The sequence below is a fragment of the Triplophysa rosa genome, linkage group LG25 (genome assembly GCF_024868665.1).
Source record: "Triplophysa rosa linkage group LG25, Trosa_1v2, whole genome shotgun sequence".
Lineage (NCBI taxonomy): Eukaryota > Metazoa > Chordata > Actinopteri > Cypriniformes > Nemacheilidae > Triplophysa > Triplophysa rosa.
In genome coordinates, this window is record NC_079914.1 from 10640656 (window position 1) to 10652942 (window position 12287).

The following is a 12287-nucleotide window of genomic DNA, read 5'->3' on the forward strand; positions in this document are numbered from 1 at the left end:
AATACCCTATAGCCAACAATCTCAAGATTGACAGCATTTTTATCTCATCGTGCTACAAAAACACCAACTTGAGATTCCACATGCTCCACTTAGCAATGCAAACCCATCTTACAAATCGCCAACGACAATGATGTCGCAACAACTACATTTCGCAGTTCACAAACAGATATTAAAACACTAAACTTCACTTCTGCTCTTCTGCTTTTTCGGCTTCAAAACCAAACATGCAGGCCCAAACCGGTGGTGGGGTTAGAAAGAAAAATGCCATCGCCATGGCAACAACTTATAAATCACAAACAGGCTGGGACAAGCGCATGTGGTTGGAGAGGTGTGGATATGGTGACAGTGGTTAAAAGAGGAGGGAACACATCATGCGTTTACAGGAGGACTTTACCTTCAATATTCCAAAACATGAACACATGAGTGAACTACAGCTTGCCAGCTTTAAAAACACAGAACAGAGATAAAATAGACTTGATTTTGGCTTCTCAAAGATACCAACATCTTTAAAAAATTTAAACAGAGAATAAATAATTCCTAAATCTTGTGTGCTTTGGGTTTGGTCGTCTTTGCTGACCATTCTATTTAGATTAATTGGAACCTAAAGTTGGAGTCGGAATAAAACTACTTTCTAATATTTGTAAATTGTAATAAAACATATCAGCATTGTATATCAGCCAAATCCTCAAAAGCATTTTGAAGTTATTAAACATTTTGCCCTCTACCTTCTTTCGGCCAAAATATAAAACACGCAATAGACGCTTTAAACAGATGTGAAAAGTTTACAATGGCCACCAAGGGAAAATATGGAGACAGAGGACAAGGACAAACCCCATGTCCCTCCCCCAGCACTATTTGGAAAGACATCTAATCCTCCTTCAAAAATCCTTAGGACATGCTGGAACCACATGACGATTCCAACGCCGGCGGCTGCTGAATGTCTCGCTGGATGAAAGACGCAAGGTCGATTCTAATCCCCAACATTTGCTTGCATCTGATATAAATTTAAGGTTCTGGGTTTAAAAAAATGTGATAAAATGTTGAGAGCCTAGAGCCAAGATTGGATTGACTTGTAACTATGCTGAATAGTTGAACTGGGGCCTAGTGGGTAAAGTGCACAGCTGGAACCAGAAGAGTTCATTCCCTGAAGACCAACAGACTTCCTACCCATAAACATGGCAATTAACCTGAGGTTACTTTCGGGAATTGTGCCTTTAAAAGCATCTGGATAGGGCTTACTAAATTACTACTAAACTACTTGATCTATACTTGACATCACGTGCTAAATAACTACTTACTGACTGTATTATAGCTTTGTTTGGTTGGCTCAGAGATCTGATATTGGGAAATGCCCAAAGCAAAGTTCAGCAGTCAATGAGCTCTATCCGCATTAATGTGATATCACAGCTTTGAGGCAGGCGAGTCAACGACTGAAAAATACATACTCTTAGCCTCTGGTGCTTTTACTTTAAACAAGCACACACAGACTGCCTCAAGGACAAGGCATTAAAAGGAACCCAAGTGGAACCTGAACAAGACATTTTCCTGGCTATGGCAGAAGTTCAGTGCTGTGTCGTTCGGTTTCAGTTCCCGTCCCACATTACAAACAATGGAAATGTCAGCCCAAAATATCCTCAACGCAATCATCCGAGGGGGGGCGTGGGCCCAAATTGCATTCTGCGCATTCTTCAGGAGTAATGTAACGAATCGGGCAGGTGCTTGACTCACCTTAAGCTTTTTGTTGAGTTTACAGCAGTACCGGTACAGCATAGCGAGGTTGAGCGGTCCGAAATCTGCATAAAAGCTAGAAGAGGCAAACAAACACCAGTTATTCTTAAATAGGTGCCGAGACTTTGCTCTAATGTGCCATAAATGAAGAAATCCTACCCTTGTTTTGCACATTTCATGCTGTATTCAATTTAAAGGAACAGTTCACCCAAATATTCTGTCATCATTTACTCACCCTCGAGTTGCTCCAAATCTGTATAAATGCCTTTGTTCTAACGATCACAGAGAAAGATATTAAGGAGAATGCTTGTAACTAAACCGTGCTTTATACAGACTTGAGGGCGAGTTAACTGAATTTACATTTTTGGGTGAACTGTTCCTTTAAGATACGTATTTCGCAATGCACTCTGCAAACAGTGCGTTTATGTCACAATAAGTGTAAAAAAGGAATACAAAGTTGCAATGCTGCAGTCAAATTTTCTGTCAGGAGGCGGAGCGGCACAGCAATTCCATTATTGTCTAATCTTCCCTCAGCACGAAATTAAAAAATGATTGACAGTTCCATTATGAAACGCCGGAGATTTGCAAATGCAACTTTGTTACACTTCAAGTGCAGGAAAGGGTCGTTATGTAACAGAGTTTGGAAGCGCTTCCCGCCTGCTGAGGATTTCGGCACTGGCAGAAGGCGGCAAAACTCACTTTTCATACACATACTCCTCATCCGTGCTGAAGTAATGCGTGTTCGCTGTGCTTTTCGGCTTGCTCCGTAGGGTGGCAAAGTAGAGCCGATCTAAGGAGGGAGGGAAAGTCAGACATGGTCGATTAAACCTGCTGGTAGTGTTATAAAACAAGTAACACTCTTCAGATGTGTGTTTTTAATCGTCGGATTAGTGGTTTTCATATGCATCGGACTTCCCTTAAGAAAATTAACCATTATAGTAAAAGTACAGCTCCTGACAGGTTTGTGGTTGCTATGGTTTTACAACACCAAAGTTGAACGATGGTTACTGTGTAGTAAACCCATGGTTATTTTTTGGAAGTCGTAGTTTTAAATACTATTGATAGCTAGCAATGATTTATCCCCTGTAGTCGAACTTTAAAATGTACGTCAGAGATGACGTGTTTAAGACAGAAAGTTGAATGTTCGCTCATTTGCAAGTGTGCAAAATAAATTTAACAGAAAATAACGTTACGTTTTATGGTTGAACAAATGAATGAATCAAAGTACTCAAACAAGCCATAAAACTCACCTTTTATAAACTCCGAAGCACCCATCAAATCACTATCCTCAGCCATTTGAAATAAAGTCGTAAGTATCGCCGAATGTTTCAAGTGCTCGAGCGTCATCGACGGAGCTCAGGTTTTGCGCAGCTACGAAACGAACAACAAAGTATCGCTGCTATAAAAACCCGCTCCCTCCCCACGCGCATGCAACTTCTCTCTTAACCGATGATGCGAAAATTCAGAGTAGTTCGGGACCAAAAACACCAACGAGATGTTTAAATAAGGCACTCAAGTCTTGTGGCATTCTCCCACGCGTTTGTGTGATGTTATCTTCCTGCTTGAGCAAGTCCGCACGAGAAGACAAACTACTGAAGTAACCCCAAGGTGCGTCAACATCCCAACTCGCGTCCCGCGTAAAAGTGCTTGTATCGCTAGCCTTGTGTGAGCCTGCAAAGCACCATTCGTCGAGTATTATCGTTGGACAAACACGATACGAGATTTACTATATTTTAACTCTGCTCTGGTCATTAAGTGGAAATCTTTCTCGTGCCATGGTCGCGGAGAGAGTCTAGAAAGAGCTTAAAGGGACGTCACGTGGTGTAGCGCCGTCCAATCAGCGGCGCTCAACTCTCTATCGACCAGTCATAGGAAAGATGCATCTATCTATCTATCTATCTATCTATCTATCTATCTATCTATCTATCTATCTATCTATCTATCTATCTATCTATCTATCTATCTATCTATCTATCTATCTATCTATCTATCTATCTATCTATCTATCTATCTATCTATCTATCTATCTATCCAGCTATCATTTGCTCATAGCAATCCAGAGCACCCAAACACATTAATCGCCAGACAATCTGATCTCAAATGTCATTGGCTCACACCAGACTGTTTATTCGGGTCATCCAACAACAGCTGGAAAGGTCATGTATGAGACACGTCACACTGCGGTCACCCAACGGAAATAATTCACATTGAACATATGGACACCATAAAGAAGATTAGCAATATAGGTCTATACATTCTACATTGTATTTGTGTGAAAGCAGAATCCAGCATGTCGGATGTTGATTTGAATAATATGCAAATGAGTAAACAACAAACTGATCCTTCCTGAACTGAACTAGTTTCTTGGAACTATCAACATACTTGTTTATCTTTGAGTTTATAATCAGTGTATAAAAATAATATGCATTAGTTTGGCAGCAGTTTGCATCCCATTACATTAAATGCAACTACAGCAAACAAACTGAGAAGTCTTGCATGCAACCCATCAGTCTTCATAGCCCATAAGGTTTTCATAAAGTCCACGAAACAACATTTCACGCCTCTAGGTTTGTTTTGTATCAAAAACGTGCAGCTTTAAAGCAAGCCCATCTTACCTCCTATTAAGGAGATCCAGACTTTGTTTACCGCTGGGACTGACTGACTCCATTCACTGTTCTCCTGGGACCTCCAGGATGCAACGTCTGACATGCCTTCATGAAGGTTTAACAGAACCGGGTTTGGTGGCACCCACGGCTTTTGTCAGACCTCTGAGACCCCGGGACCATGCAGAGCACAGAGAGCGTTTTGGATAATATACAGACTCAACAGCTTGTACAGTAGTTTATGGGGACACTGTGTGCCAGCGGAACAGAACGGGCAGGATCTGGTTGGTGGAACCGGCTCAGGTTTCCTCACGTGTCTTGTGTTACAGTCCTGGCGAGGTGTGACTTTCAAGCTGCCTCATGTTATTTTTCCGAACGAACAGCGCTAACGTGCCGCTTTGTAGCATACCTTGGACCCAGTTGTTGTTTTCTTTGTGACGTGTAGTATTTCAGAGGTTTTTGGAGCATGTTAGACTTTTGTTCAGCTGATGATAAAGGCATGATGACATCACGGAAAGTCTAGCGAGCAAACAAGTGAATTAAGGGGTTTCATTATCTGGCTGGTTGTCGAGTGAAAATGAAGATGACTGTGTGTATTGACACTATTTTTAAGAGGTGACCATGGTCACATATAGGCAACCTAGATTGCTGAAGGCCCAAAATTGCAGAACACGAAAGAAGATATTTTGAAAAACCTTGGTAACCGAACAACACTGCCCCCCCATTGACTTCCATTGTATGGACACAGAACCACTGAGACGTTCCTCAAAATATCTTATTTTGTGTTCCACAGAAGAGTCACAGAAGCACCTAAAGACAACACTTGATTGCATCTACAACAGGAAGGAAGTTTGTTGACAATAACCACTCCTGCGATCTGTGGGAAGGCTGCAAAAGATTGACACTCAGCATGATGAGAAAACAAGTTCATTCCTACGCACTTAAAATAGTGGTCAACTAATATGTATTTTCCATTCCCAATCCTGAGAGATTCATTCATTCTTCTTTTTTTATTATCATCTGTCATCTTAGCCAGTCTTATCACTTGGTTAAAGGAACAGTTCCCCAAAAATAAAAATTCTGTCATCGTTTACTCAGCCTCAAGTTGTTCCAAGTCTGAAAATATTTCTTTGTTCTGATGAACACACAGAAAGATGTTTTGAAGAATGCTTGTAACAGTTCTTGGCCACCATTGACAACCATTATAGGAAAAATGACGATGGTAGTCAAAGGTGCTCCAGGACTGCTTTCCTACATTCTTCCAAATATCTTCTTTTGTGTTCAACAGAACAAAGAAATTAATAAAGTATTAATTAAATATAAATATTTTTCCTATTATGGTAGTCAATGGTGGTCAAGAACTGTGTGGTTACAAGCATTCTTCCAAATATACTTCTGTGTTCAAAGAACAGATTTGTTACTTGAGGGCGAGTCATTTTTGGGTGAACTGTTCCTGTAAGAGATGTCACAAATAGGCGACACATTGACATATTTAAGTGTCTTAGGTTCATGAAAGATGAATCCACTAATAGCAATGCTCTGACCAACACTACTGTGACTTTGAAAATAAATTAAATTTGCTTGCTGATGAGAAAATGACGTTACCACTAAATTCCTAGTATATGTTTGTTTAAAGCTATAGAACCAGTTGGTTGTCCCATATTTGTTAAAGGGAAAATTCACCCAAAAATTTAAATTCTACCACAGATCATTCACAACCTGTATATTTATTCTGTGGCGCCCGAAGGAAGATGTTTTGAGAAATGTCTCTGTGGTTTTGTGTGCATACAATGGAAGTCAATGGGGTCCAATGTTGTTTGATCACCAACGTTTTTCAAGTTACTTCTTTTGTGTTCTGTGGAAGTGAGAAAGTCACACAGGTTTGGAATGACATGAGGGTGAGTAAACGATGACAGAATTTCTATTTTTGGGTGAACTTTTAAGAAGAATGTTTGAAATAGATCAGCATGGAGTAATACGCTTCAGAAAATGGCAATCTTATCTTGTCACAATATGTAAGTGCAAAGTCCATGCGATTATTAAAACCTAACACACTGCGTTTAACAAAATGATAAATAAAATGTCACACCAATATAAATATTTCAAAGCTCACTGTATTTGGCCTAGCAAGAAGCTGTTATAATATAATCTGGACACAATTAAAAATAGGTTTACCTTAAACACCTCCTGTTATCTATGATGTCATTTTTGCGGACAAAACCAAACCTCATTACTTTGCGACTACGCTCTGTAAGACGTGTGTACAGAAGCACAGGCCAGGACCATAGATCACACCTTTTTTTAATGTAACAACCCTTCTAAATCAACAAACAGAACTGCCCGTTTTAAATAGGATGAGATTAAATATATTTTGAAGACCTTAAGGGGATAGTTCACCCAAAACGAAACATTCTTTCATCATTTATTTTCCCTTATGATGTTTAAATACTGTACGAAGACTGTAAAGAAGATATTTTGACAAATGTCTCAGTGGTTTTGTGTATATACAAGGGAAGTCAATGGGGGCCAATGTTGTTTGGTTACCAACGTTCTTCAAAATATCTTTTGTGTTCTGCAGAAGAAAGTCATACAGGTTTAAAATGACATAAGAGTGAATAAGTGATTGTTTTTTGGGGGGGGGGTGAACTATGCCCTTAATGCTTTTCTTGTTGAAATAATTCTTATTAAAACACAACGTCTATTAAATTCTTTCATTTAAAAATGCAAAGATTTTTCTTTCTGCTCCGCCAGCGTTTAATTACTCAAAGCAACAGATGTACCAGACAGCCAATGATCAGACTGACAAACGCTTAAATGCCCTTCAGAAACCACACCCACCACCTCCCAGAGGGAAGGTCTCCTTTTAACAATGTAGATTGGACCCAAGGGCTCCATGCATATTCACGCATCGTCACATGGTTTGCCCTATTCTCTTCTTCTCCCCCTATTGTTCTGGCATCTGCCGGGAGTAATTGTATTGCCCCGGAACACAAAGAGGCCCGAGGATGAGACTCCGGTTGGATTGGTAACCGCTGACACTTGTAGACCGTCTCTAGGGTGCGCTAAATGTGAAGATTTGCATTGTGATCTAAACAAGTGCTTTCTTTGGGTGTATTTGTTTGGTGGCCCTGATATGGGCGTGAGGCAGCTGAATACCACACTAAACACCTTTAAAAGGTATTTGGGTGTCATATACATAAGAAAGGCTGCCGATGGTTCATTATGGTGCTTATAATGAACAAAATAGCAAAACCACCTTAAAGTAACTGTAGATTAAATATAGGTTTAGAAAGTGATCTATTAAATGAAAGTCACGTTAGAATCATGAATGTCTTTCTCATTTTATTGTATTTTTTCCTGAAAATTATTTGAATGCAAATAACAAAACCTTGCATAAAGTAGCCAAAAAAGTCAAATCAACTTATGCAATTCCATCTTATAAATAAACACTAATAATGAACATGGAATGAAACCAATAGCGTTTGTCATTCTTAAATCAACATTTAACAAATAACAACAGCGCACAAGTTTATTAAGAAATGCCGTGCACCGCCATGGAACAAAAAGCACAAAGAAAAAAACGAAGATGAAATTTCAGAAATTTGCTTCTTACCAACACATTGTCTTAAATAACACAGAACAAAAAGCAGCTACATAAACTTAAGGGGGCTGTATAACCTTTTCTTTTTCTCCGTGTACACACAGTGCACTAAATTTACCAGTGACAAATGTACAGTAAATTACTATTTCCATGCAAAATGGTTAAGCGATCGATCAATTCGATGTATCGGAAGGTTTCTAACCCTTAAGGCTTATGTTAGGGTGTGGAAAGCAAATCTGAGCGTTTCGAAACTGAATCTGAAATCACACCGACAAACTAGGTGAGAATATTGCAAAGAGGATCCGAACTATCCGAAGGTGACAATTCGTTACAGTATAAGGCAATACCCTGAGTAACAAAAGTTTTAGAGAGGGAAGGGGCAAGCATAGGGAATAAGCACGGACAGGGCAGGCTGACCCGTGGTCAATGCAGAAACTATGAAAACGTGAACCCTGAGATAACATGAAGATAATGTTAAGCTATCTTTAAGTTATCCAGTTACAGTAGTAGTGTCTCTCTGCTACAAGTCCTCCATCTTATGTTGGCCGAGGACGAGCCACGCTTACAAGCTCGAGTTGGTGGCACCTACTCCCTGGCACTCGATAATGTAGGTGCCGTTGTTGGCTTGCTCATCTTCGGCCTTGTGTATAACAAATTTCGCCTTCAAACGAAAAACACAAAATTGAGAAAGTACGCAGGAGATCTAGATTTTCCAATCGAACGTGTCTAGATGGAATTCTAGATATGTAGACGGTAGACTTACGTTCGTGAGCTGCTCGGCGACGTGGATTGCCGTCCGCGTATGTAGAGTGATCGGGCCGGTCCGCATTCTAGATGTGCCATTCGCCAGGGCCATGAAAATAATAAGCTGTAAAAGAAACGTATCATTTACACCTCACCGAGGCACACGATGTAGGTATTCATTGCGTTAATACTGTCGGATGCGTCGCTGACCTGGTCTTGCAAGAACTCGTCCACGCAACCATTGTGTCGGATGTTTCTCAGCAACATCTCGGCAGCTTCGATTCCCACTTTGTCAGCGTACACACCTGACAATAAAAAAAATCATGTTTGGTTCACGCTTCCAATGAATCGTCTCATTCGTTTGCATCCAATTGGCGAATTCAGGCTTAGCAATGTTCCCTGACCTTCTGGTCTACATAAGCTCATATGTACAGGCTTCTCTTTGTGATGTAGTGCCCTCTAGTGGCAAAACTAGAACACTGAACCATTTGTTCTGTTGCATCTGATGTGAACGTTCTGGGCAACCAGACAACTTACCCTTTTTGCCAAGGGATGACCCTGCAAATATGCAGCCAGTGGATGATTCTGCAACAATTCTGCCAAAAGACACAAACGCCATGTTAGCACGAACGAAACCTCAAAAAAGCTTGATGTGGCGGGTTTAAGATCACAGATGTACTCACATAATGCCGTTGCCATTGCCGCATGCCTTGTCCTTCTCTTGCAAAGACTGAATGTTGATGTACAGGTCCTTAATCTCTTTTCTGATAGTGCGTACTGCCGCTGTGGACATGTCCTTTGCCAACTGAACATAAAGAACGATTCAATTACAAAATGACAAAACTAACTGTTTTTGTAAACAACAAAACTGAACATGTGTTTGAAAACAACGCCATATCTTTTTCAAGACCAGTTATGCACTTAAGAAACGGTTGTCGATGGTAATCTTGTACCTTGAATGGCAGAACTCCAGCCACGAACGCCCTGCCGTAGATTTTGGTGATGTTTCCTCTTTCAGTCATGTTTATGGGACTAAGCTCCTTCCCAGGGGTCACCTTGACCACAACTTCTCCACCTCCTTTGGGATAGTATCCTCTGTTTTCAATGAAAATCGTTTTCGGGTTAGTTTTGAAACCAGTTTGAGAATCATCAGATGCACAATGCAAGGTTCCAACTAATTTGTAGTTTTACCTCATTCTTAAATTGCAGTCGAACTGAACTCCGAATCGCTCCACGATCGGTTTGAAGACCTAGGGAATTGGAAGTTTTCATTGTAACCTCGTAAAGATAAAAGATCGATTTTGAAAAGGTTAAACAGCCACCAGCCGACCAGTCTAGTCCTGGCAAGCGCTTTATACCTTCATCGTGTAGTCGATCTGAGGTGCCATCTCAGCATTAGTTCCGCCCTTCAAGCAGAGCTCTGATGGACCCTGAGCAAACAAGGCGCAGGGCAGAGACACCTGCATCAGCAGCCCAACGCTTCTACACAACCCACAAAAAAACCAGCTTAAGTCGAAAGACCCTAAATTGCATTTTGTGACTGGTTTCACTGTAAGAAAATCAAGTGCTTTGATGCAGCGTTCAGTCTCTTACCCGGCCGTCTGAGTGTCAGCGATGTGATTGCCACCCTTGATTTTCCCAGGAGTGAGAGTAATTTCACAGGATCCCACTGTGGCTCCCTCCAGATTGCCATCACACATGTCCCTCACCAGCTCCAGACCTGACAGATGCTGAGGCCTGGTGACGTTGAATAGGGGTGGAGGGGTGGGGGGGTGATAACAATTGAAGAGATAATGAAGTGTTGTTTGAAAAACATTCATATTAGATATGGAGACACACAAATACTTTATGAGATGTGGATATCAAACTTTGAGATTGAACAAACTTTTATTGCTGGATGAGTTTTTATATGATCAGTTCCATAATGTACAGAAGTAAATTTACACAAGACATATAAAGAAGGGTTTTAAAAATCCTCTTATACAAAGTTAAAAAGAAAAGCTACCAGCACAAATGAAATGAACATGGAAAGTAGCCATGTGCTTCTGTGCCAACTAACAAAGGATCCATTAAAAATTCATGCTTAAACTATCTAACTACCATTTTCTGTGGCGTACACTGTAAAAAACAGCTTTCCTTAATAAATAGTCGTTTATCTGTATGGCTGACTCCAACAGTAACGTTAAAATCGAGTTACTAGACCCCAACAACCCAACTTTGCTTTGTTTCATGATTCACTGTTGAATAGCAAAGGGAGGGGGTATGGGTAACATGTTCCACATATCACAAATCACTATTTAAATGACCAAAAAACACACATAACTGAACACACGATGCGTTTTAAACAAAACGATCATTACCTCAAACCCGGTGTGCTTCTACCGGCTCGGATTTTGTTTATTTTGATTGACGCCCCTTGGATGCAACTCAGCGCCACAGACACCCTTAAAATCTGTCCTCCCTTCAAAGAAAACCATCGAAAATTAGTTTCAAGAAACTGCTAAATAAAGTTTTAGCCATGTCAGAGCGATATACTAAATGTTTGAGCGATTAACAGACAAAATTAAACAAAAAAGAATGGCGAATGAACACTCACCCCTTCCATTACACTTCCGTCCATTTCGAACGTTGTTGCGGCCATTTTCGCGAAATTCAAGAATTTTTTACAAAGAACACGCGAGTTCGACTTCAAAGCACGCCGCAGATGAAAGACGCGCGCACGGGAATCAAAAAAAGAGACGGAGCGCAACTTCCACACTGTACTAAAGTTAATGTAAGCCGGTGTGTAGCGCACAAACAATGCAGCGACAAGCGCGAACTTCTCGCAATCCCCCGGGCGCAACCGACAGTCTCTCAAAAACTGAAGTAATAATATGCTGAATGTCACGATGGCTGGTAGGGAATAAATAAATGACGACTTGACTCGGCAGAAATAAAAATTCAACAAAATTCCCAGCGATACGGTCAGACTCGCAACTAGTCTTGCCAGTCACACTGCTATGGTGGACGAGCTCCGCGCATGCGCAGATGTAGTGTGACGCGACGCGCATTGTAGATATAAAAGGAGATAAGCAAGGACGGTTTGATTTTGACACCAAACACCCTTATTTAGGCGCAGATGGGAAATTAAACTTGTCCTAAACGTATATGTAATTCTTCATTATTAAAACCTTGGGTTGGATATTAAGAACGTAAATAAAAAGCGTGGAGGCCTTGGTTATGAAGTACAGTTCTATCAAAAAATTAATTAGGAACTATTTAAACAAATAAAATAANATACTTTATGAGATGTGGATATCAAACTTTGAGATTGAACAAACTTTTATTGCTGGATGAGTTTTTATATGATCAGTTCCATAATGTACAGAAGTAAATTTACACAAGACATATAAAGAAGGGTTTTAAAAATCCTCTTATACAAAGTTAAAAAGAAAAGCTACCAGCACAAATGAAATGAACATGGAAAGTAGCCATGTGCTTCTGTGCCAACTAACAAAGGATCCATTAAAAATTCATGCTTAAACTATCTAACTACCATTTTCTGTGGCGTACACTGTAAAAAACAGCTTTCCTTAATAAATAGTCGTTTATCTGTATGGCTGACTCCAACA

General features: G+C 40.3%; 2 protein-coding genes across 12 annotated transcripts in view; both read right to left on the minus strand.

Annotated features, from left to right (window-relative positions):
- Window positions 1–5008, minus strand: part of cdc14ab (cell division cycle 14Ab) — a 29066-nt gene extending 24058 nt beyond the window's left edge. For 3 of the 11 annotated variants that reach the window (XR_008962051.1, XM_057325332.1, XM_057325338.1), the window contains exons 1-4: window positions 2979–3542; window positions 2428–2518; window positions 1729–1804; window positions 395–442 (exon numbers count right to left, since the gene is read on the minus strand). Coding sequence is in view for 10 of the 11 variants with exons in the window: in XM_057325332.1 (XP_057181315.1) it covers window positions 395–442; window positions 1729–1804; window positions 2428–2518; window positions 2979–3075 (312 nt within the window). In the remaining variant the exon portion in view is untranslated. Of the gene's footprint in view, window positions 1–394; window positions 443–1728; window positions 1805–2427; window positions 2519–2978; window positions 3543–4343 lie in introns of those variants that run through there. The other 8 variants (XM_057325337.1, XM_057325330.1, XM_057325334.1 and 5 more) reach the window with 6 other exon arrangements.
- A 2656-nt stretch (window positions 5009–7664) lies between these two features.
- Window positions 7665–11820, minus strand: rtca (RNA 3'-terminal phosphate cyclase). Its single transcript, XM_057325696.1, has 11 exons — window positions 11273–11820; window positions 11037–11137; window positions 10270–10413; window positions 10035–10158; window positions 9868–9926; window positions 9630–9771; window positions 9360–9481; window positions 9214–9272; window positions 8887–8981; window positions 8696–8800; window positions 7665–8593 (listed from the first exon to the last, which is right to left on the minus strand). Exons 1-11 carry the CDS (start codon window positions 11315–11317, stop codon window positions 8495–8497), a joined length of 1095 nt encoding a protein of 364 aa, XP_057181679.1. The 5' UTR covers window positions 11318–11820; the 3' UTR covers window positions 7665–8494.
- Between the last annotated feature and the right edge of the window lie 467 nt (window positions 11821–12287).

Bases quoted from the DNA above. Each gene is read 5' to 3' on its own strand.
- rtca (XM_057325696.1), bottom strand. From the start codon at position 11,317: ATGGCCGCAACAACGTTCGAAATGGACGGAAGTGTAATGGAAGGG. The intron at 10,159-10,269 runs GTAAGAGACTGA...TGGGTTGTGTAG, and splicing joins GCTGACACTCAGACGGCCGG to AAGCGTTGGGCTGCTGATGC. The intron at 9,482-9,629 runs GTACAAGATTAC...CTTTATGTTCAG, and splicing joins CTGGAGTTCTGCCATTCAAG to TTGGCAAAGGACATGTCCAC.